Source organism: Salvelinus namaycush, chromosome 14, assembly GCF_016432855.1.
Source record: "Salvelinus namaycush isolate Seneca chromosome 14, SaNama_1.0, whole genome shotgun sequence".
NCBI lineage: Eukaryota > Metazoa > Chordata > Actinopteri > Salmoniformes > Salmonidae > Salvelinus > Salvelinus namaycush.
Genome location: NC_052320.1, coordinates 26064951 through 26090938, shown reverse-complemented (window position 1 = coordinate 26090938; position 25988 = coordinate 26064951). Strand labels below are relative to the sequence as shown.

Below are 25988 nucleotides of genomic sequence, written 5' to 3'. Positions count from 1 at the left end.
GAACACAGGACCAGACAACTGTTAAGCGTCTGTTCCCTACTTAACATTCACTCAGAGAGAGTCAGACAGAGAAAAGCTATTTTGTGCATTCTGTGTAATATAATTCATTATCTCTGCATCACTGGCTCAGAGCTTGACAGCTCTAATGGTACAGGCTTATCTGTACATTGTACACAACCTAGGCAGGAGGTCTGTTCAGTACAGAACTGGAATACATTATGTTTTAAGTGGAAACAATTGGAGAATTCTAAATTGTATTCTTCAGAGAGTTCTCAGTCTTTCCCACTCCTTTTCCTCAACAATCCACCTCCCTTGCAAAGAAAAACATTCAGGACATGTGTTTATTCAAAGGGTTATAATAATAGTATCCACGCTATTTATAGGCTATTAACAGCAGCACATAAAAGTGAAACGCATGTGAACTCCCTGTTGAGCTGCCTGTCATAACTGTGGTTGGTGAAAGTTCAGACTCATCTCTGCCTCAGAATGTACAGTTTGTACTCTTGGCAGTTACAAATGCAATGTAAAAAGGTGATGTGTTGATGCAGACCTCATTGGTTCTCTTTGTGGTTCCTTACATCAAATAATGTATTTTTTCTTCTATGTGGCTTATGCTGTTCTGTTGACTACAAAATGTATATTCAACATTCACATTCTGATTATCAACACTCTCCAACACCTTTCTTCTCAACACTCCACATACTACTGCTTTAACAAGCATTGTATGTGCTTTGGCCAGTTTCTTGGTGTCCTGTAGCTGACTGGTGTAGTGTACCTTGTTGGTGCTCTGTGCTGACTGGTGTAGTGTACCTTGTTGGTGCACTGTGCTGACTGGTGTAGTGTACCTTGTTGGTGCTCTGTGCTGACTGGTGTAGTGTACCTTGTTGGTGCTCTGTGCTGACTGGTGTAGTGTACCTTGTTGGTGCTCTGTGCTGACTGGTGTAGTGTACCTTGTTGGTGCTCTGTGCTGACTGGTGTAGTGTACCTTGTTGGTGCTCTGTGCTGACTGGTGTAGTGTACCTTGTTGGTGCTCTGTGCTGACTGGTGTAGTGTACCTTGTTGGTGCACTGTGCTGACTGGTGTAGTGTACCTTGTTGGTGCTCTGTGCTGACTGGTGTAGTGTACCTTGTTGGTGCACTGTGCTGACTGGTGTAGTGTACCTTGTTGGTGCTCTGTGCTGACTGGTGTAGTGTACCTTGTTGGTGCTCTGTGCTGACTGGTGTAGTGTACCTTGTTGGTGCTCTGTGCTGACTGGTGTAGTGTACCTTGTTGGTGCTCTGTGCTGACTGGTGTAGTTTACCTTGTTGGTGCTCTGTGCTGACTGGTGTAGTGTACCTTGTTGGTGCTCTGTGCTGACTGGTGTAGTGTACCTTGTTGGTGCTCTGTGCTGACTGGTGTAGTGTACCTTGTTGGTGCTCTGTGCTGACTGGTGTAGTGTACCTTGTTGGTGCTCTGTGCTGACTGGTGTAGTGTACCTTGTTGGTGCTCTGTGCAGAGGCGCCCTCCTTCATGATCTCCCCATAGCTGAAGGAGGAGACACTGCTGCTATCTCCCCTCTGCTGCATACGATTAGGAGAGCTGATCTCTGACAACACCAGCTCCTCCAGGCCTGGAAACACACACCCACTCAATCGAGCAGTCTTGCTAAGGAATTACATCAGAAGTAATTATTCTAAGTGGGGGAAAAAAGTCGTTCTAACGTCAAACACCTTTTGGCATTTTCTTGACATGGTTAATATTCCTTTTCAGGCCATATCAAAGCAAGGGTACACCTTCTCAACCCTCTTAAGTCTGGCAGTTTTTCAAACGCAGCATTCCAATCATCCCAACGATAACTACAGAACATTGTCAACAACATCCATTGTGTGTTTCTGATGGGGAAGCACACACTAATTAAGTTAGGACCGATTGCATTGTGCATAGAGGGAAACCTCAGTCCATAAGCACTGATGGATTCCCTATAGTAAACTAAAGGCTAATGTAGGAAGAACTCCTGTATTTGCAGGGATATAGGCATCTACCTTTAAGTCGCCCACTGATGTGCACTAACTTTGGACAAAGATAAAAGCTCCCTACTTTAAAATGTCTGATTCTCAAATATCTGTAGAGCAACCATTAAACATTTAAGGACACCTAGTAAATTATACATGGCCCAAAAGAGGATTTCCCTGGCATCATCAACAACCTACAGCCAGGAACCAAGAGTATGCATTGCTCTGTGGCACATTTTAAGAAGGGGCAGGGGGCACCACAAAATATTAAAGAGGTCTGCATTTTGTTGACGGTTTGTTTGGGGTGGGGTGGTCCCCACAGGAGTAAATGTTTTCAAGATGCCATACACATTACTGAGAAACATACAGGTACAGCAGTAAGAGGGTTATTTTTCTGTTAGAATCTTTGGTTTCCACATGTGATTTCAAATCAAATTTTATTGGTCATACATGGTTAGCAGATGTTAATGCGAGTGTAGCAAAATGCTTGTGCTTCTAGTTCCGACCGTGCAGTAATATCTAACAATTTCACAACAGCTACCTTATAGACACACAAGTGTAAAGGAATGAATAAGAATATGTACATATAAATATATGGATGAGCAAAGGACATGCAGCATAGGCAAGATGTAGTAGATGGTATAGAGTACAGTGTATACATATGAGATGAGTAATGTAGGGTATGTAAACATTATATAAAGTGGCATTGTTTAAAGTGACACATTTATTACATCCAATTTTTAATTATTAAAGTGGCTAGAGTTTTGAGTCAGTATGTTGGCAGCAGCCACTCAATGGCTGTTTAACAGTCTGATGGCCTTGAGATAGAAGCTGTTTTTCAGTCTCTCTGTCCCAGCTTTGATGCACCTGTACTGACCTCGCCTTCTGGATGATAGCGGGCTGAACAGGCAGTGGCTCGGGTGGTTGTTGTCCTTGATGATCTTTTTGGCCTTCCTGTGACATCGGGTGATGTAGGTGTCCTGGAGGGCAGGTAGTTTGCCCCAGTGATGCGTTGTGCAGACCTCACTACCCTCTGGAGAGCCTTGCGGTTGTGGGCAGAGCAGTTGCCGTAACAGGCGGTGATACAGCCCGACAGGACGCTCTCGATTGTACATCTAAAAGTTTGAGTGTTTTCGGTGACAAGCCAAATTTCTTCAGCCTCCTGAGGTTGAAGAGGCGCTGTTGCGCCTTCTTCACCACGCTCTCTGTGTGGGTGAACCATTTCAGTTTGTCCGTGATGTGTACGCCGAGGAACTTAAAACTTCCCACCTTCTCCACTACTGTCCCATCGATGTGGACAGGGGGGTGCTCCCTCTGCTGTTTCCTGAAGTCCACAATCATCTCCTTTGTTTTGTTGATGTTGAGTGAGAGGTTATTTTCCTGAAACCACACTTCGAGGGCCCTCACCTCCTCCCTGTAAGCCGTCTCGTCGTTGTTGGTAATCAAGCCTACCACTGTAGTGTCGTCTGCAAACGTGATGATTGAGTTGGAGGCGTGCATGGCCACGCAGTCGTGGGTGAACAGGGAGTACAGGAGAGGGCTCAGAACGCACCCTTGTGGGGCCCAAGTGTTGAGGATCAGCAGGGTAAAGATGTTTCCTACCCTCACACCCTGGGGGCGGCCCGTCAGAAAGTCCAGGACCCAGTTGCACAGGGCGGGGTCGAGACCCAGGGTCTTGAGCTTAATGACGAGTTTGGAGGGTACTATGGTGTAAATGCTGAGCTGTAAATCGATGAACAGCATTCTTACATAGGTATTCCTCTTGTCGAGATGGGTTAGGGCTGTGTGATTGCGTCGGACGTATTGAGGCGGTAAGCAAATTGGAGTGGGTCTAGGGTGTCAGGTAGAGTGGAGGTGATATGATCCATGACTAGTCTCTCAAAGCACTTCATGATGACGGAAGTGAGTGCTACGGGGAGATAGCTAAGGTAACTGAGCTAAACGGCTTTCTTGGGAACAGGAACAATGGTGGCCCTCTTGAAGCATGTGGGAACAGCAGACTGGGATAGGGATTGATTGAATATGTCCATAAACAGCCAGCTGGTCTGTGCATGCTCTGAGGACCCGGCTAGAGATGGCGTCTGGGCCGGCAGCCTTGCGAGGGTTAACACGTTTAAATGTTCTACTCACGTTGGCCGCGGTGAAGAAGAGCCCGCAGGTTTTGGTAGCGCGCCATGTCAGTGGCACTGTATTGTCCTCAAAGAAGTTGTTAAAATTTGTCTGGGAGCAAGACGGGGTCCGCGATGGAGCTGGTTTTCTTTTCGTAATCCGTGATAGACCCTGCCACATATATCTCGTGTCTGAGCCGTTGAATTGTCACTCTACTTTCACTATACTGACCCTTAGCTTGTTTGATTGCCATGCGGAGGGAATAGCTACACTGTTTGTATTCGGTCATGTTTCCGGTCACCTTGCCATGATTAAAAGCAGTGGTTCACGCTTTCAGTTTTGCGCGAATGCTACCATCATTCCACAGCGTATACATCAAATGTTGTTGTCTGAGGCTATCCGGAACATATCTCAGTCCACATGAAGGAAGCAATCTTGAAGCGTGGAATCCGATTAGTCGGACCAGCGTTGAACAGACCTGAGCACGGGCGTTTCCTGTTTTAGTTTTTGTCTATAGGCTGGGAGCAACAAAATTGAGTCGTGGTCAGATTTGCCGAAAGGAGGGCTTTGTATGCGTCACAGAAGTTAGAGTAGCAATGATCCAGAATGCTGCCAGCCTGGGTCGCGCATTCAATATTCTGATCAAATTTAGGGAGCCTTGTTTTCAGATCAGCTTTGTTAAAATCCCCAGCTACAATAAATGCATCCTCGGGAATTCTCTTGGTAGGTAATGCGGTCGGCATTTGATTGTAAGGAATTCTAGGTAAGGTGAACAAAAGGACTTGAGTTCCTGTATGTTGTTATGATCACACCACAACTCGTTAATCATAAGGCATACACCCCTGCCCTTCTTCTTACCAGAGAGATGTTTGTTTCTGTCAGCGCAATGCGTGAAGAAACCGGGTGGTTGTACCGACTGATAACATATCCCGAGTGAGCCCCATGTTTCCGTTAAACAGAGAACGTTACAATCTCTGATGTCTCTCTGGAAGGCAACCCTTGCTCGAATTTCATCTACCTTGTTGTCAAGAGACTGGACATTGGCGAGTAGTATACTCGGGAGCGATGGGCGATGTGCCCGTCTACAGAGCCTGAGCAGAAGACAGCTCCGTCTGCCCCTTCTGCGGAGCCGTTGTTTTGGGTCGCCTACTGGGATCCGATCCATTGTCCTGAGTGGTGGTCCAAACAGAGGATCCGCTTCGGGAAAGTCGTATTCCTGGTCGTAATGTTGGTAAGTTGACGTTGCTCTTATTTCCAATAATTCTTCCCGGCTGTATGTAATAAGACTTAAGATTTCCTGGGGTAACAATGTAAGAAATAATACATTAAAAAAAAAAAAAAAAATACTGCATAGTTTCCTAAGAACGTGAAGCGAGGCGACCATCTCTGTCGGCGCCATCAGATTTGGGATTTGTAAAGTAAAGAGATAAATTCAGAAGACAGAAGCGTGTGGTTCCTAGCCTGGCACTGAGCAAATGAGAGCTGTGACACACTGGTCTGGACAGGAGTCTGTCGTAAATGCAGTAGTCGCACAGAAATGGTCTGAGCTTTCAATCAATCAAATGTATTTATAAAGCTCTTCTTACATCAGCTGATGTCACAAAGTGCTGTACAGAAACCCAACCTAAAACCCCAAACAATGCAGATGTAGAAGCACAGTGGCTAGGAAAAACTCCCTAGAAAGGCTGGAACCTAGGAAGAAACCTAGAGAGGAACCAGGCTATGAGGGGTGGCCAGTCCTCTTCTGTCTGTGCCGGATGGAGATTATAACAGAACATGGCCAAGATGTTCAAATGTAAATAGATGACCAGCAGGGTCAAATAATAATAATCACAGCGGTTGTAGCTTTGATTGGTTCTCAAAAGTATTTTTCTTTCCTGGGGGGATTGAGACCTCATGTGGTTTGGATTAGAAAATCCACAGTTGTATTGGAAGGGGGCAGCGCCTGAGGACTGTGTGTGGTTGTCCATGTAAGTGCTTGAGTGAGAAAGGCACAGAGGAGGACCAATCAGTTAAAAAGCACAGCCCCTTCATTATCGACACGCATCGTGCCTACAACATCAAGCAGCCTTTCCAGACAGAGCTTGGTGTTTTCCAGACTATGTGATGCTATCATGGTAATGGGTAGGGTGTGGGATAAACACCTAGCCAGTTGGCAAGTAAATATTTTATCCTTACTAGCTTAGTAAATGAACCATCCTCTCCATATTGATATCACATTTAACTGGTTCAACAATGAGCTGGTCATCCATATACAGTGGGGTCTGAAATTATTGACACCCCTGATAAAGATAAGCAATAATGACTATAAAATAAATTACTTGTTTAACAAGTAATCATTTCTGTTTTACTCAAAAAGGTAGGGGTTAGTATTTGGTCCCATATTCCTAGCATGCAATGACCACATCAAGCTTGTGATTAAAATGACAATAAAAAAATATGGTAAATAATATATATTATAAATATAAATGTAAATATATATTTTTTGTGCTATATATATATATATATATATATATATATATATATATATATATATATAGCACACAAAAAATCGGAAACATTTTAGTAATTTAGCAGACCTACTTCTCCAAAGCGACTTACAGGAGCAATTACAGTTGCATGCCTTGCTCAATGACAGACTTTTCACTTCGAACCAACAACCTTTTGGTTACTGTCCCAACGCTCTTAACCGCTAAGCTACCTGCCGCACTAAAACTGAAAATGCATCCATCAAGTTTGCAGAGTCACAAGAGTGATTACCCATTTTTTTGTTGCATAAAATATAGCTCAATATTAGAATTGTACAGTCATTATTGCTCATCTTTATCTGTCAATCATTTTGGATCCCACTGTATGTATGCCCAGTACTAGAACATAATGGTCTCAAGAAAGCTAACGTACAAGCACACCATTGGTCCCAAACAATTACCATACCTAAACATATTTCACTTCTTCAATGTATGATGTTGGTGTACAAAGCACCTCTTTCCCCTCATTATTTCCTGTCTGTGTTATGTAGAAGTATGTTTCAGATCACATGTAGCAAACCACACTGTGATATGGCAGTTTATCTGCTCTATTGTTTATATGTAATCTGCATATTCTCTTACCTGTGCTCAATGTTTCATGTCTGTGATGATGTAGGCTAACAGACTTTACATCATGGTGCAGTGAATGAGAGGATGTCATTCAAAACAGTCAACCATCTCCCTCCCTCAAATGCCAATATAGAACATGTACTGGTATATAGACTTTTGCCTGACTACATAATATGTGTGGCGGTCAACCTGGCTTTCCGATGTCCTCTCACCTGTCCTGGTCTTGGTGTTGGTGAGGATCTCCTGTAGCCGCTCCTGTAGTTTATCAGCTCTCTTCCTCTCCAGCTGTAGCTGCCTCTTCAAGTCTTTCAGCTACACACAGCATTACAAAGCCCATGAGAGGAGAGTACACTACATAATTTGAAAAATACTGCAGCATACGGGTGGTTTTCTATAGAGACAACAGCGCCAGTCTGTGACTCAGGGAGAGACAAAGGTAATCTCAGACAGGCATCAGATTAAGACAAAGAAAACAATCAAATAAAATGACCCACCCTCCCCAGAAAACAATTTAGATAGCTGGCTGGAAGAAGGAGCTACAAAGCCCTCGCGACCCCTACGCCTCAGGCTAGCCCATATTCTTGCAATTATCTGCAGAGGCAGATTCTTATCATCAAGGCAGGCATCGAATAATTGGTTACAAGGGGTCAAACTGGCATATTGAAAAGGCTGCCCCGATTCCACTTCTAAAGAGCAGAGTGGGTGCGGCGTCGTGCACTGACTGCCACCTGTAAGTAATCATTCAATTTCCTCTCCATAGCAAATGGAAGGGGCCTGACTCAGTTTCCCCTCAGCTCAGCTGTTAGTGGTAAGACAGAAACAGAGGTGTTCCACTTACTGCTGAACTGCCCTTCTTCTCCAGGATCCTCTGGCCATCCACTGTATCTTTAATTTCCTGTATACCACACCGACAGGGAGAGTACATCATGAAAATCATTAGATGACCACACAGGCTCATTATACTGCTTATACTGGATTGTGTACATTTATGGAACATTAAACTGTACATTCCTCTGAAAATGTGATGGGGGGGTTAATAGTAGTTTATGCTAATTACAAGGGGGTTAGTTTACCTGCTTCAGTTTTCCAATGGTTTCATTGTGCACATCCCTCTCTTTCTCTACCTCTGTCAAATGCAGCTTCACACCATTTATATCAGATGCCTTTCCCTGAATGAGAAACACAAAGAATATGTATTCAGTTCTGTTATTTTCCTATATACAATCTTAGAATCTGCTGGGTTTAAGAGGTTAGAGGGAAAACCCCATTTTAAATCAGTTTCAACAAAATTAGGGTTCTATTTACACCATGCTAATGGCGTCACTTACAGTAATTACAAGATTAACATAACAGTTGGACAATGTTTAACAGTTTGAAATTAACTTCATGATACACTATGTGACCAAAAGTATGTGGACACCGGCAGGAATGGGCCTTCCCCAAACTGTTGCCACAAAGTTGGAAGCACAAGATCTTCTAGAATGTCATTATATGCTGTAGCGTTAAGATTTCCCTTCAGTTGAACTAAGGGGCCTAGTCCAAACCATGAAAAACAGCCCCAGATCATTATTTATCCTCCACCAAACTATTCTGTTGGCACTATGCATTGGGGCAGGTAGCGTTCTCCTGGGACCTGCCAAACCCAGATTCATCCATCGGACTGCCAGATGGTGAAGTGTAATTCATCACTCCAGAGAACGTGTTTCAACTGCTCCAGAATACAATGGCGGCGAGCTTTACACCACTCCAGCCGAAGCTTGGCATTGCGCATGGTGATCTTAGGTTCGTGTGCAGCTGCTCAGCCATGAAAACCCATTACATGAGGCTCCCGACGAACAGTTCTTGTGCTGACGTTGCTTCCAGAGGCAGTTTGGAACTCGGTAGGGAGTGTTGCAACCGAGGACAGACGACTTTTACGCGCTTCACAGCACTCGGCAGTCCCGTTCCGTGTGCTTGTGTGGCTTACCACTTCGCGGCTGAGCCGTTGTTGCTCCTAGATGTTTCCACTTCACAATACCAGCACTTACAGTTGACCGGGGCATCTCTAGCAGGCCAGAAACTGACTTGTGGGAAAGACGGCATCCTATGACGATGCCACATTGAAAGTCACTAAGCTCTTCATTAAGGCCATTCTACTGCCAATGTTTGTCTATGGAGATTGAATGGCTGTGTGCTCGATTTAATAAACGGGTCCGGCTGAAATAGCTGAATCCACTCATTTGAAGGGGTGTCTTTTTGTATATATAGTGCACTAACAGGATTTTTATTGGAACAGTGGGGGTACAATTTGGGGTATGTCACCAAAAACACACACCAGACCACGTCAAACACTATCATATCGTCAAACCTATGAGCCCTATTAGCAACCTAAGGGCCACCATATGCTGAGAAATGACAGTTAAATAGATGAAACACTTAATTGCTGAAGATGTACAGTTAAACACACATCAGGTACTCAGGCGATGAGAATAGCGATTTGAGTCCTGCCTTCATCTCTCAGGGCATGCTGCAGTGAACAAAGCCTACATACACTATACATAATACCAGGCAGTACTCCCCTGGGCCGGGATGAAAGTGTCAGAGTGTGTTGCTGTGTACAGCACTCTGCCATGTCTGTCTGGGAAGAGGAAAACAAGTTTACCTCCAGTTGGATAGAATGTTCCTTCTGTAGCTTCTCCATCTGCTCATGGTGCTCCAGCCTGCTCTCCTCCATGCTCTCCTGAACACAGGAATACAACGTTGGAACAAGCCATCACCTAATAATCAGCACACGTCTATTCTTAGCATTCTTTCTTCTTTTTTTAAAGGCTAAACGAAATATTTAAGGTCCTTAATTAAACCATGCTACAAAACAAACAAAACAATCTGAGCAGAAAGAAGAAACACACTAGTGACACCAAGTGGTCAGTGATAATGTGACAGGGGTTCTCCAGGCAGTGAAGAGCTCCACTCTCAACAAGCAATATTGATCACCCATTAACCTTATCTTCAATAGCATCTATTCATGTTAATGTAAAATCTTTAAAGTGTATAGTGGTAGAACCCAGCATTACTACAGGGCAGGCAGTATATACACTGTAATATCCTAGTGAATAAATCAACGTGAAACTGAAGTTGGTACTGTACCTCAGCCTCTTTGAGTCTGCGTTCGAACCAGCCCTTAGTTCCCTCCATAGACTGGACCTGGGCCTGCAGCTCCTCTACACTCTGCTGCAGACCCTCCAACTCCTTGTTGCGAGCCTAGGAGGTCATAGGGCAAAGGTCACATTAATACACAAGCAGTGTACCTTCTCATGTTCTCTTCCCTCTCATTGTCCCTTTGGCCCAGACTCGCGCCACCCCCCCACCTTCTCATCTCGGAGCTGTGAGCGGATCTCCTCCTCGGTGCGGTTCTTGTCCTCGTGGAGTCCCCTCAGCTCTTTCTCGTAGCGTGCCCGCACCCCCAGCACCTCCTTCTCATGCTGCAGACGCACGTCGCTCAGCTCTTCCTTGTGTCGTGACTTCTCTGTGATAATGTCGATGGCCAGCTCATCCAGCATGGCCTTCCGCTTGTCTGCTGTCTAAAGGGGGAGGGACATGGGAATGGGAGATGAGATCTCTGGATGTTACTACACATCTCTGACATTTACTGTGATGATACACGACCAATAACATTCACATCTCACATCTTACTTGGCACTTAAACAAACCGTAAGACAAATCTTTGAATCATAATATAAATTGGACTCAAATATAACTCTGTGATGTGCCTGTCTTAGACTTAGCATATAAGGTAATTGAAGCTGTGATGTCCATTTACGGTCGGTGATCCTGTGGGCATAACGAGTGGAGCTTGAGAGAGGTCAACTCAGCATTCCCACCTTCTCTGGGAGAATGCCAGTAATGAGAGTGCCATGTGTATTTCAGAACAATAGTCACTGTGCTCGAATAACCAGTGCTCTGGTGAGTGGGATGAAGCCTCCTGCGTGTGTCTCTGATCACTCCCTTTCCGTGCGTGTGTCAGATACCTTTTTAGCCTCCTCCAGCTCTTGCTGTACCCCGTCTTTCTCCTGGCCAACTTCAGTCAGCTGCTCCAACAGTCTGCTGTTGGCACGGTTTGACTCCTACAGATATATTCATCAGAGAGGAGCACATGAGAAAGAGATGGGTATAAAAATACATTTGCAACGGGAGCATTTTCCTCCCTGACCTACAAGATAAGCACTATATCATAGTAAAAAAAGTAAGGATTCTGACCTACCAATTAAGAGGACCTAGTCCTGCATTATTTGTCATAGACAGTGCTCCACATTTGTTTAAGATAGAGAACCTAAGTATGCATGTACTAGGACAGTGTGAGGGCCACACAAACCTGTAGCTGAGAGTTAAGGTCATCTCTCTGTGCCAGAAAGCTCTCCTGCTCCGTCCGTTTCTGCTGCAGCTCCACATTCAGAGCCGTGTTTTGGTCACGCAAAAGGTTCATCTCCTGAGTCTTCACTGTCTGAATCTAATGACACACAACACCCACTCGTCAGTACACACTCACCATCACAATGGACCAACATCTGACGACTTTGTTTTATGAAACATGGTAGTGGATCAAATGGGTCAGTAAGGCAGACGTGGAAAAAGTGAGAAAAGAAAAGCAGGTGAGCAGAGGTTTGACACACAATGATGATTTAGGATTAAGCTTTGTAGGGCAAAACAACAAACAGTATTATTGTAAGGATTAGCAATTCATGTCTGAACACCATTCGTCACTATGTGAAAAATCTCTGTACCTCCCTGACTTTATTCACATTAGCATGACTTGTCATATTGGTGATGCATCATGGTTAATGGCTGGTGAGTGGTGACGGCAGCAGAATGAATATTGAGGAGGTTCCGCGGGGTAGTGGCAGGGCAGTAAGATGAGCTGTACCTGTTCTAGAGCCGCTAGGTTAGTCCTGAGAGCATCGTTCTCAGTCAGGATACTCTCCACCTGCTCCTGACTCACAGCACTCTGACAAGCTACCTGGATCACAGCCCCACACACAGGGTAACACAGGGGGCACCACCCAGGGAGGGAAGGAGGGGAGAGGGAGGAAAAAGACAATGTGCAAGGTGAAGAGAAGGATACAAAAAGGTGGCGATTGGCAGCTCAAGAATAGGGCTAGAAAAAAGGGGGGGGGGGGGTTGGATTTGATAGGGTGGATGGATCATCATTAAAAGAATGAAGGAAGAAGAGGCAGGGTGAAATGACCAGAAGAGGATCAGTGAGACAAGAAAGTCAGATGGCAAAGAAATGTGAAAAATAAGTATAAATTAGGCAATGTAAAAGAAACAAAGAACGGTGACAGAAGCCAGATCAGAAACAGAACTTCTGCATGACTAGCCAAAACAGAAAGCTGGACTTCCATTTTGAAAAGAGAAAATGAAGAGAAGGTAAGAGCAGGTTCGAATGCCTTATCTTGTTGTCGTCTACCCAAAGCGGAGTTCAAGTTAATTAAGACTTGCGACATCACAGAAGACATAAGTGCCAGTCGTGCTAGGAGGCCTAATTAAGTGAAAAACAGATTGGTCCCTAATGAAGTGCACTGTGCCCACTTAAGACTGTGGACCACTCTCTTCCAGACAACCTCTTCAGACACAGACTAATCTCCAATTATTTAGGGTGATCCTCACTTTGCCTTTTCATTAACCGTCAATTAAAATGTCTTGACTCTAAGATCATTTGAATGTTTTGGAACTTCAACGGGAAGGGAAGAGAGCATATAGTTCAAGAAAGTTTTGAGTTTACCTGATCTTTAAGTGCGTGTAGAACTAACTCGTGCTCCTTCTGCCGGCTCTGGAGCTGTTCCTTCATCTCACCAACACTCTAGAAAAAAGATTAAAACAGGTACCAAGAGTCAGCTTCAGCTTCCCACTAAATTCTGTCAATCATTTAAGGATATGGTTCCATGGCATGCCTACTGCAACCCACGTACAGATCAGGTTGTGAGGTTAAGAAGGCCTATGTATTGTTATAATACAACAATATGAGTACTCCAGGTACAAAACCAAATCAAATATATTTTGGGGGATTGATCTCATAATGGAACAGGCAACATCAGGATGTTTAACCTGGTTGGCTGACAGCAGATCTCCCTGTAACTTCTGGATGCGGATGTTCATTGACTTCAGCTCCTCCTCCTTCCTCTGTTGAATCTCGTCGATTTTGGTCCTGGTGCAGAAAGAATGTATATTCATCTAATTGTCCTGTTCTTCTCCAAATGGCGTCTGGCAGTTTTTTTTGTTACTTTTCTCTAAGTCATAAACAAGTAACACCACCTTCAGAAGCTTGGTGAAAGTGAAATATAAGTTGAATCTTTATACCCTTACCTGCTGTCATTGTAAAGGTCTTCTTTTTCGCCTTGCAAATGCAGAAAGCTATAAAACAAATCGCAAAGAGCCAGTGAGAAAACTATTCAACCCTAAAATCACCCAGTATAGGAGGTATAACAGACAGACTTCTCGAGCGGGAGGCCAGGGCTCTGCCGGTGTGAAATGAGCACATAAGGGCAGCTTTGGGCAGGCGACTTTGCAGACGCAGCAGATGACAGGTTCAGTCTCATTACTCTTGCCTGCTGACTGTCCATGGGGCCAGAGCCTAGTGTCACAATGCAGTACTGAGCCTGAGACAGCTGCCCAATATTGCCAGAGAAATACCACTATAATGGGACAGGGGATAATCATGACTGTCCTACTCTCATGTAGTTCATCACAGCTGAGCCAAGATAACTTAAATAAGTTCATCCACAATTCTGCAAGGAAATACAATCAATTTATCATGGAATTGTCTTCCAATGGGAGGGGGGTTAATATATCTCGAAATTAATAGATTAAAGCATAATTTGCCATGTGTGTCACTTCAAAATGATACACATTTTAAGTACAGCAGCTTTGTTTACAAATTGCAGGTCAGATTTCTCTAGGTAAATATGAGGCATATGTTATTTATAATTTCTCTTGCGCACATTCCATCTGTTCCTCTGATCCATCCACGAATATCAAATGTATATCCCTCTCATTATAAACAAGACTCATTATAAATGAGAGTTGAGTGATACAGAGTAAGTGTCCTTTTTAGCTGACAGATGCGAGTGGTAACGGTTCATATTGGCTCCTGGCTGTCAGTCCCTCTGTCGGTCTGTGCGACAGTTGATCTGATGCGCAGCAGCGCATATTTGAAAAAGCAGGCGGGTCATTTACAAAGTTGCTTTGATGTTGCTTGAGTTTCGGAATGAAACGGGAATTGTGGCCAATTTTGATTCAGCAAGGGAATATTTTCCTAGTGTAATACTTGCTAGTTGGACTGTGTTTTAGACTCCTCCGCATGATTAGTGCCAAAATCAATAATAATCACGAAAGCCAGTTATACCTGTCTACTGGTAAATGAAGACATTTAAGAAGCTAGCTAGCTCACTTCCTAGCCAATTCAGCTGGCTAGCAAACACCTAATATAGTCACACATGCATTGGTAGCATACCACTCGGTGATTATACAGCCAAATAAACATTCCTGCACTTACTTGCTTACTTTGCTGGAGTTGCTAGCTGGCTAAATGTTTTCCTCTTGGGTGTGGAGTTTACTATTGCAACCTTTTGATGGCTTATTTAAATGTATAATAATTGAACCGTATATGATCGTTTACTTTTCCAGACAAGTGTTTGCACTGCAAGGGCTCAAGCAGAAAACTGCTAACATTGCACCGCAGTAGCCTATTAATGTTGTTCATGTACATTAGAATAACATTTTACTGCTGAAACTTTCATAGCTGACTCGACTTACAAATTGTCATTTTAATACAGTAGCCCGCTTATTGTATAGGCTACAAGCAAATGAGAATACTACCATCTGTCTGATCAAGAGTGGCTGGCCCAGAGGCAGCTTGGGAACTCTCAGGTAGACCACATTACGACGTCTTGCCCGACAGTTTGAGAAGTCATAAACAACATTACTGAAACTTACAGAGACTGGCTTTAAGGTTGACTTTATGTAGAACCAAAGAAATGCATTCGCAACATTTGCAAGCTAAATAGAATATTACCTGTCTTGCTTTTTCTTCAATTTTTCAGAGAGCTAGGGCACACATGAACAAAATCAGTGTTAGATTACATGCAGGGGCCTAGATGCTAACATACACTACAGCCTAATTTATACATTGAAGAACACATCTGTCATAGTTACCTTCGCTATCTCTTCTTGAAGTTTAGTGACGTCTGTCTGTTTGGATGACTGGAGGAGAGAAGAGAAAGATATAAGTACTTAAAATGAAGACTTCGAAATAGCCAAACCAAATTGTTGTCCTTTATTGTGACTTAGGGAAAGTCTGCCCACAGCTCATCATATTTATACATACCAACATGCCCTCAATTAGCATAGTAAATGAGGTAGCTTATTGCTTCACTTTGGAGGCACTGGGGCAGGTAACATGAGAACTGACTACAACTTAACTCTTCTTAACCTAGAGTGCAATTATCACTTAGCAGCAAAAACAAATCTAAGACTGTCCATTTCTCTCATCCTGGGATGTTGACACCTAGCCCAAGGTTGTGAGATTGGTCGTTACCTCTAGTGCTTGGAGCTGCTCCTTCAGTAGGCGCTTCTCCTCCACCTCAGTGTGCAGCTGCAGCTCCACCTCTGGCCCAAAGCATTGCGTTATTGGATTTGGACACAGTGCTGACCACCTAAGAGCATCCTGTTTCATAACTAGACCAGTGCTCCTCACTGCAGGTCCTGCTGGGCACGCAGGTAGTCCATCTTAGTCTTAATTACAGTACGGTAAATGCTAAGAGGAATCGTTGGGACATCCAACTGATGCCACCCGATTGAAGTTGAAATTAACAGTTATGGTAAGGGTTAAGGTTAGGTTTAAGCTAGGGTCGTCCCAAGGGTCCAACTTAGCATCTACAATTACAGTACCCCACTCACTGGCTTCAGTCACACGCTCCTGACCGAATTAGTCTGACATGCTGTTAAGAAAAACTAGACACCTGCTGGACCTATGCCCCACAGAGCCTGTATTGAGGAACAGTGAACTGGACTATGTCCTATCAGATTGGAAGGAAACCAGCAGTTAAATTATTTACGCAACATTGGGTGCTGAAAGTCAACATTGTTAACAAAGACATCAATTAAGTCAATTACTCATGTAAAGTAGCACAACAACCAAATGGGAAAGTTTCCACTGAGATAAATGACTGCTGTACTGAGATTTCCCAACTATTTCTGAAGATATATTCTCCATAAGAAAAAGACTCAACTCACCGATAAGCTCATTCACTCGCTGTTCCAGTTTGGCACACTTTGCTTCTGCCTGGGGGGAAAAAAATTCAAGTAATTTAAAGACAACTCAACACATTGCCATACGCCATGCATAATTCAAAAGTTTTATCTAAATAGGGCTTGATTCATGTCTGCTGTAATATCCCAGTTGGTGTACCATACTGTAACGGTTCAATATGATGTAAAAACATAGACACATCATAATGGGCAGAATAAACAGAGCAACCCGAGTTATTACCACTACGCTCTGCTGTTCATTGATTATTGATTGCCATTAACATTTGTATTTCTCCTGCTACTGGTACATGTAAACATGAGTAATGGTTACAGTGCATTCAGAAAGTATTCAGACCCCTTGTCTTAAAGTAATGAAGGACTGTCGTTTCTCTTTGCGTATTTGAGCAGTTCTTGCCATAATATGGACTTGGTCTTTTACCAAATAGGGATATCTTCTGTATACCTCCCCTACCTTGTCACAACTACTGATGGTTAATACATGATTCCATATGTGTTATTTCATAGTGTTGATGTCTTCACTATTATTCTACAATGTAGAAAAGAGTAAAAATAAAGAAAAACCCTGGAATGAGTAGGTGTCCAAACCTTTGACTGGTACCGTAGATACATTTTTTTTATTATCATTAGTTCGCCTTTTGATATTAATTACTGCACTGTTGGGTAGAGCTCGCAAGTTAAGCATTTCACTGTACTTGTGTATGTGACAAAACTTGAACTTCAGGATATTGTCAAATTGCAGTTTCATAGAACATACTTGTTCATAGTGTCACACTTGACATTTTAGTAATTTAGCAGACGCTCTTATCCAGAGCGACATACAGTTAGTGCATTCATCTTAAGATAGCTAGGTGAGACAACCACATATCACAGTCGTAGTAAGTACATTTGTTCTCAAATTAGTTATCAGCAAATTCAGTGCTAGTAGCAAAAGAGAAGTGCTAATGTTTGTTTTTTTGTCAGTGCCTAGTGTTTTCTTTTTGTTGTCACCTGTTCCAGTCTGTCATTGGTTCCGGCGTCAGAATCCTCCATGTTCTCACTGACATCAGCATGCAACTGGACACCATTAGTGTCAGCCGGCCCATCCATCTCTGAGGCGTTGGTGTCACTGACATCTACTCCCCTCTGGCTCTTTATCACACTCTCAGATCGCTCCTGGAGAGCTGAGGGAAAAACACAGGGATGGAAATAGAAGCCGGAACTTGAAAAACTGATGTGTTGCCATTACTTAGATACATCATATCTAAGAAATGTCTTTGAAAAAGTGGAATTCCTACAATGATAACCAACATAAACATACCCGTCATCTTTTTCTGAAGGGCAGCGTTCTCTGCCTGGAGACGGAGTAGCTCTCCATCCACAGAGCTGGAGGTGGGACTGGAGGATTCTGCCTGAAACACTTTTCCATCCTTTAGGTCTTTGTTTTCATGTTCTAGCTCCTCTATCTGGGTACATAACTAAAAACACAAAACAAGGGAATAAAATAAATACATATTTCTGTAATATAATCATGAAACGGGATCAGAAAGGTGGGGCTTTTATGTTACATTAGCTAGACATATATCACATCTTCATTTACAAGAACATTCCCCTCTGCTGTAACGAGGCGCAACTACTCATAACCACAACCCATCCCCAGTGGCATGAGTGGGAGCAGGGGAGATATAGTACCTTGGACAGCTCCTGCATCAGGGTGCTGTTTTGCAGTCTGAAGTCGTCCTCCTGGCTGTGCAGTTTCCCTTGCAGCATCTCATTCTCGCTGAGTAAGGCATCCACCTCCTGAGCGTGCGCGCGCGCCCACACACACACACCAGACATACCGTAAATCAACCCATGTGAACACAAATTACAGACTCTCCTCACCTTGGGGTTTATGGCACTTTAATAGAAAAACCCTACTTGAAATATTTGATCTGTTGAACCGAAAGCATTTCTAACTAGCACAATAAAAAGGTAATACAATATTTGAGAATATCCACTGAATAACAAATCCAATAAGAAAAACACAGGCTAAGGACTTTATGATACCCCAGATTTCTAGTTTGAATAATCTCACAAAAAACATAACAATATTGTTTGCTGGTGAGACAGGATGGTGAAATTAACCAAAACAAAAAGTTGGAGGACTTCCATCTCAAATGTCTGTTTCATACTTTGATGAGACTCAAAATCAGTTTTTGTCAAATTATCTAAAATACTTTAGGGAAAGGTGGAATATGTATATTGCAACAGCAGATGGCGCAGTTAACTACATTAATAAATTATAAACCAGGCCAATATAACATTTGTGATCCTAATGAGTAAATGTATAAAATGAATTTACAGCAGTGTGTTCCTCCTTTGCTTGGGCATAAAAATCACCTTGTCTTCATTGAGGAAGTTTCAATCCATTATTGTAATAAACATACAGTATATAACATATATGACAAACTAATGTTCAGACTATCTTTTCAAGATCCTTTTATAGACCACTTTGATGAGTTTGAGAAGATTAACAGAAATATGACAAGGAACTCACCTGAGCTTTCTTGCTCTTATTCAAAGCCTGCAAATGAAACAAAAAGATAATTAGAAACGAAGTCAAATCCCACACAAAGTTGCCTTTTATTCTTTCTCAAACATGATGATGCCTTTAGTTTCAGTGTATTGAAATCCACAACCCTATTATCAGTTTGTTTAATCAAATGTAGATTAGCTTGCAATACCTTCTGTGCTTTGATGTAATCCTTCTCCAAGGTCACAGACTTCTGACGAACAGCCACTAGCTCTGAAATAGAAACAACCACAAATCTTTATCACCAGTTACTAGTATTTTCATTTCAGTCACTTGAACTTACCCATTTTGAAGTTGGAAACAATGCATCTCTCTCTCACACACACACACACACACACACACACACACACTTAGGAGGGATACTAAATCTGAAGCCCATCCTGGAGTTGCAATGCAATGCTCATTTCATTTCAGCAGTAAATATTGATCCCTGTTCATGGTCACAAATTGGCTTACAGAATGTCTTTATTTTATCAACTACGCTTACCAGCTGTGTTCTTCCGCAGGTCATCAGAAAGTTGGTAGTTCTGTGTCCTCAGCTCTAAAAGATGAGCCTGGAAAAAAGGTTATAGGCGGAGTGGATGACTTTATCGAGGTTCAATTTAAAACGTAAAATAGCTTATTGAACAACACTACTTTGAATGTTAGCTGAGTGTGTTGATGCCACTGCTTTTAGTGTGTTATTAACTGATGTGTCAAATCCACATCACTGAGGTGATGACAGTAACACACTGAAATTTCACATTGTTTTCAACGCTTTGGATGTTAGCTAGGTGTGTTGATGACCCCTTAATAATTGAGAATTGTCTACTACACAAACAGTACAGTTGTTGTGCAATATCTGGTTTGGAAAGCTGAACACAACCATAATAATAACTTAAGTAACGTTAACTGGTATCCAGTCCTTACACAGGCTGAAAGCTAACACTAGGCTAACGTTATCTGACCAAACCCGTTACCCAGCAAACAACTATAAGACACAGCCATTTGAAATCATTATCTCACATGAATACAATAACAGATTCATTGTTATTAAGATAAACCGAAGGCCAGTGTAATTTCAAGATATGTAGCTAGCCAGCTGGCTAACTAACTAGCTAGCCATCCACACCGACTAGATAACTCGCAAACCAGTTAACGTTAACGTTAGTTGATAATGTTATTAGCTAGAACACGAAGCCACATTTCCATATATTTGTATTGAATACTAAGATGACATAGCCAAATGACCAAATATGTTAACTACCGGTTATTGGATTCGAAGAGCAATGAATGCAGACATTAGCTATTTAGCTAGCAGCTAACTAGTTAGCCACATTCCTTGGTTGGAGTGTTGCTTTTGGCCTAGCTAGGGGAAGCTAGCAAGCTAGCTAGTTAGGTTGTGATGCTTTTGCCATTCCGTAGTTTAGCGCTGGACAGATTGATGGCCAATCCAATTTTCAGGAAATACTCTGAAGATCGCAGCATATTTCAAACAACTGGCATTGAAAATGGACAGGTTTCCGCCTACCTGCATTCGATGGAACTCCTCCTCTGATAGTGCCTGCGCCATCTTCACTGAAGAGCTAGGAAGGACTGCTGTTAGTAGAGGTTTGATAGGAGTCGGTGTGGAGAAATAGGCTACAATTTCAGCAGGTTAGCGTTTTTCGTCACAAATGTTGTTCTGGAGGCAGCTCTGCAGCGCACTAGATGGAACAGCTACAAAGTCATACAATCTGATTTTAAACGGAACCACACCACTAACAGTAATGCCTAACCTTAAATTAACACCAAAAAGCTCATTTTGTTTTCATATATTTTTACAATATAGCCAATTTTTACTTTGCTGCTGGCCCATCTAGCGAAAATCGCAGAGTTCTGCCTCCGGGGCAAAATTCATGCCAATAAACGTCAACCTTCACATTTTCATGTCATGCTGCATCCTATGGAAAACGCAGAGTAGTTGTATAGAGAAATTTAATTTTATGGGATGACTTGGCTATTAAATAAGGGAGGGTCGCACTAACTATTTTCACTAGTCTAAACATTACACCATAGCCAGGTAATTGTCTTTGCAATAATCACACCTGTCCAGTAGTTGGAGACCAGAACCATAATGCATGAATAAGTAACAGCGTTGAGGTGCCTCTATCAGTGAATTACCACCTGATCGTGAAAGACGATCTTACTGGTCCATTTGCATTAATTGTTTGTTTGCTTCGATTGTTTGCAGATATGATGAATGCACCTCCACCTGTTACCGACAATCAGAAACGGGAAGAGGAAGCAAGACATCTCACTCGCTAGTTTTTTCTAGTTCACATAGAGTGCCTTCGGAAAGTATTCAGACCCCTTAACTTTTCCCACAATTTGTTACATTACAGCCTTATTCTAAAATATATTAAATGGGGGGGTTCTCATCAATCTACACACAGTACCCAATCATGACAAAGCACAGACAGGTTTTTGGAATTTTTTGCAAATGTATCAAAAATACAAAAATGAAATATAAGTGCTCATACATTTTACTCAGTACTTTGTTGAAGCACCTTTGGCAGCGATTACAGCATTGAGTCTTCTTGGATATGACACTACAAGCTTGGCACACTTTTATTTGGGGAGTTTCTCCAATTCTTCTCTGCAGATCCTTTCAAGCTCTGTCAGGTTGGATGGGGACCATCGCTGCACAGCTATTATCAGGTCTCTCCAGAGATGTTCGATTAGGTTCAAGTCCCAACTCTGGCTGGCCCACTCAAGGACATTCAGAGACTTGTCCCGAAGCCACTTCTCCGTTGTCTTGGCTGTGTGCTTAGGGTCATTGTCCTGTTGGAGGGTGAACCTTCGCCCCATTCTGAGGTCCTGAGCACTCTGGAGCATGTTTTCATCAAGGATCTCTCTGTACGTTGCTCTGTTAACCTTCCCCTCAATCCTGACTAGTCTCCCAGTACCTGCAACTGAAAAACATCTTCACAGCATGATGCTGCCACTACCATGCTTAATGGTAGGGATGGTGCCAGGTTTCCTCCAGATGTGACGCTTGGCATTCAGGCCAAATAGTTCAATCTTGGTTTCATCAGACCAAAGAATCTTGTTTCTGGTCTGAGAATCCTTTAGGTGCCTTTTGGCAAACTCCAAGCGAGCTGTCATGTGCCTTTTACTGAGGAGTGGTTCCGTCTGGACACTCTACCATAAAGGCCTGATTGGTGGACTGCTGCAGAGATGGTTGTCCATCTGGAAGGTTCTCCAATCTCCACAGAGGAACTCTGGAGCTCTGTCAGAGCGGCCACCGGGTTCTTGGTCACCTCCTTGACCAAGGCCCTTCTCCCCCGATGGCTCAGTTTGGCCGGGCGGCCAGCTCTAGGAAAAGTCTTGGTGGTTTAAGAATGATGATGCATAAATGTTTTGGTACCCTTCCCCAGATCTGTGCCTCGATACAATCTTGTCTCAGAGATCTACGGACAATTCCTTCGACCTCATGGCTTGGTTTTTCCTCTGACATGCACTGTCAACTGTGGGACCTTATATAGACAGGTTTGTGCCTTTCCAAATCATGTCATATGAATTGAATTTTCCACAGTTTGACTCCAATCAAATTGTAGAAACATCTCAAGGATTATCCATGGGATCAGGATGCACCTGAGCTCAATTTCGAGTCTCGTAGCAAAGGGTCTGAATACTTATGTAAATATGGTATTTCTGTTTTTTATTTGTAACAAATTTGCAAAAATTTATAAAAACCTGATTTTGCTTTGTCATTATGGGGTATTGTGTGTAGATTGATGAGGATTTTTTATATCCATTTTAGAATAAGGCTGTAATGTAACAAAATATGTAGAAAGTCAAGGGGTCTGAATACTTTCCGAAGGCACTGTAGGCTACAGCAATAGGTCCAGATGGCAAAGTGACGTTTTCCACGAAATTCACGCAAGCTGGGACGAGTGGGGTACGGAAGCAATCATTCAGCATTGAAAGCAATGCAGCTAAGCCTGATTTCAAGCAAAAATGACACGCATATAAAAACTCAATTTGTTATAACTGGATAGCTCCTGACCAAATGTCATGAATTATATATTGAGTGCTATATTATATATTATAGTGCTATATACATAGAGAACATTGAACTGAACAAGGCTATGTCCATAACAACATTTTGACAAAATTGCATATAGAACCTTATAGTCCCAAGCTCTCTAAATATTCATGTCATAGTCACCAGTCAACTCCATTACACTCAAAAGTTACTTCAACTTTAACCAGTGAATGCTAGCGATGGCTAGCTATGCTAGCTATTCTACCTGTCTTAATGAGTGTTAGCACGCTAATAGAACACCCTGCACTCCAATATTTTATGCAGTAGGGGTATGCAGTAGGTTGATAACAATATCAATAAAGTATGTTGTATCTGACATTTCAAACAACATTTCCAGCTAATGAGAAAATAGTCATGGTATTTAATTTAGAGAATGAACAAGATTTAACAAGGCAACCTTTGGGCTAATTTGAATGGGCGCCAACAGCAGATTTGAAGGTATTTTTACATCCGTACCCCAGTAAGACCCACGTGATCGCAGTGAACATCACTTCATGAAGGACTGCTATGAACTAAGGAGTTCAGCCTATGGGAGAGCCAACCCCTTAAGCAGACCCGGGGACCATTTTTCCAATGGTAAACGGCCTGAGTGGGACATATTAATTTATCCGCCATCTTTTCTACAATATGGTTTTGCGTTTCCGGTCCTTGGTAGGGAAGTCCCTACCACCCAATAGATCCCCACAGTGGAGGTGTCATAATACCCTTAAAACCTAGCGGTCATACAGGGAAATGATTCCAATCGTTTTTCCACCATTGATTTTTCCAATAGGGAATTTTAGAAAAACTTAAAATAAGGGCTGTGTTTTGTGTGGGTGACTTTTATCAATATATTATGGCTCATACTGTGGTACTATATTAGATTGACATTTTAAATGTTTAGGGTTAAGGCAGGGTTCACCAACTTCCAGAGGCAGTGGGAAAGGGACATGGCTAGATGGTATACAGTTTATGTCAAACTGACGTCAAAAGTGCAACTTTTTAGCATTTTAGCTAACCCTAATCCTTTTCCTAACCTTAACCTAACTATCCTAATCTGCTACGTTAATTATCCTAACCTGCTGCGTAAGTTCTACGAACCTGCTACAAAAGGTCAATTCAGACCATCTAGTCCCGCACCAGTTTTTGAACTAACATTTCAGTGTCATTAGCTAGGTTTCCATCCAATTGGTGATTTTCATGTGAATATTCTAGAATTCGCTTAAAGACAATATGCCAATTTTCCCGCCAGTGATGTTTCCACCAAATGGACTTGTTGCAGATAAAAAATAGTGTGTGATGAGGTAGTGCACACAATGTATTTTTTCGCTTATGTTTTCATGTACCAAATAAACATCTAAAGTTCAATGTGTTTCCATCACATTTTCTACTCTACCAATAGTTTTGTAAAAAAAAAAACTGTTGAGTTAAATATGTAGCAAATGTGCCTACTGTGGTCTTGACACTTGCTCTCAACAGTTTGCTGATACCGTGCAGATAGGCTAGTCTACATGATGAGATTATTATGGATAAGAGCAAGAATATTTATTATTGTCAAATGGCAGTCAAGCATCCATCATCCTGTCACCAGAATCAGACCCTCAATATTTATTGGAAAGGAGCATCACGATCACCATGCACTTTCACCACCATGTGAAGTTCAACATGAGTTATTTAATCTGTAGCCTAATGAACTGCATGGTTTCCCTAGTAGTAGTGGGAGTACCACACACCATATCATCTCATGACTCCAAGTTTACATCGATATGATGCGTATTACATCAATATTATCACATTAATGCGTGTCATCGCCATTTCTCGCATAATTAATTTTACCGACACAAAAAGAGCCTACCATGTCGAACAAACAAATTAGGCCTATCTGTCGGCATTTATAAATTGCACCGAAACTTCCTGTTTCGATCACAACTGTCACGATTTGTCTTTACTTTAACTGAATAAAAGCTGTGGATGGAAACGAGGTTATTTATGGGAAAATTAAGATTTTATAATATTCGCATGAAAATCTTTCATCATTCACAGTTAAGTTGACAATCCTTTTCCCAGTCTGTTTAAATTTACGCAGGCAAGTCAGGTCAATAAGGCCACCAGTTTTGAGTGTAACTGGTGTCTGTGTGAATCTGGAGACAGCTATAGATAGGCTAGCCATTTTTTGTATTGTTGCGATGCAAAAGAAAAAGACACGTGCTGATGATGAGGCATCTTCTGATGCATAGAAGGTACAGTTACAGTAAACCATGCCTCGATATGCCTTTCCTAATAGGAATAGGCAGTAGAACACCCATCTAAAACACTCAGGAAACTTCCGTGATTTTACAATTCCTGCTAGAATACAGAGGCTTTGAGTTCATATGGGTTTACGAATCCTCTGGCCAATGCAATAAACCGCATATGATATATATTTTTTAGAACGGATAATTTTTTATTAAGGATAATCAATCTTTCTGAAAATCTTATCAGGGTGCACGTTTTAGATTTCACTTATATTATAGGTCTAAATTAGATTAGTGTACTGATAGCCTGCTTGATAACGTTATGTAATAATAAAACATTCGCCTATATTTAACTGTTTAACTAACTTCATGATTAAGCTTTGAAAAAGCTTTAAATTCTTTTTTAAAGATGCTTTAAATATCCTTGTTTGCAAAAATAAATACTATACATGTTTCCAGCTGTTGTAGTGTATTAGAGTTTATGTGAAAGTTCCTCACCCGTGTTTTGACGCCAATAATTAAGGCAAAGTAGCCTTCAATGCGGAAATTTACATGACTGTCATATACTGACAGTGACATGAGGAACGTTCCAAGAGGTAGGCTACACGCGGAACTTAAAGGCTAATCTTCGCGGTAGAGACGGGAGCGGCAAGG

General features: G+C 42.3%; 1 protein-coding gene across 5 annotated transcripts in view; it reads right to left on the bottom strand.

Annotated features, from left to right (window-relative positions):
- Window positions 1-20647, bottom strand: part of LOC120059326 (GRIP1-associated protein 1-like) — a 41131-nt gene extending 20484 nt beyond the window's left edge. The window contains exons 1-24 of one of the 5 annotated variants that reach the window (XM_039008302.1): window positions 20563-20647; window positions 19540-19606; window positions 19204-19265; window positions 19017-19043; window positions 18170-18277; window positions 17799-17955; window positions 17489-17661; window positions 16466-16514; window positions 15768-15937; window positions 15386-15433; window positions 15246-15277; window positions 13538-13585; window positions 13280-13379; window positions 12957-13034; window positions 12099-12191; window positions 11550-11684; window positions 11206-11301; window positions 10546-10758; window positions 10325-10438; window positions 9840-9917; window positions 8272-8367; window positions 8037-8093; window positions 7411-7510; window positions 1476-1609 (exon numbers count right to left, since the gene is read on the bottom strand). In XM_039008302.1, the coding sequence (XP_038864230.1) occupies window positions 1476-1609; window positions 7411-7510; window positions 8037-8093; window positions 8272-8367; window positions 9840-9917; window positions 10325-10438; window positions 10546-10758; window positions 11206-11301; window positions 11550-11684; window positions 12099-12191; window positions 12957-13034; window positions 13280-13379; window positions 13538-13585; window positions 15246-15277; window positions 15386-15433; window positions 15768-15937; window positions 16466-16514; window positions 17489-17661; window positions 17799-17955; window positions 18170-18277; window positions 19017-19043; window positions 19204-19265; window positions 19540-19606; window positions 20563-20604 (2277 nt within the window). In that variant the 5' untranslated portion in view covers window positions 20605-20647. Of the gene's footprint in view, window positions 1-19; window positions 1610-7410; window positions 7511-8036; window positions 8094-8271; window positions 8368-9839; window positions 9918-10324; window positions 10439-10545; window positions 10759-11205; window positions 11302-11549; window positions 11685-12098; window positions 12192-12956; window positions 13035-13279; window positions 13380-13537; window positions 13586-15245; window positions 15278-15385; window positions 15434-15767; window positions 15938-16465; window positions 16515-17488; window positions 17662-17798; window positions 17956-18169; window positions 18278-19016; window positions 19044-19203; window positions 19266-19539; window positions 19607-20562 lie in introns of those variants that run through there. The other 4 variants (XM_039008297.1, XM_039008298.1, XM_039008301.1 and 1 more) reach the window with 4 other exon arrangements.
- Window positions 20648-25988: the final 5341 nt, after the last annotated feature.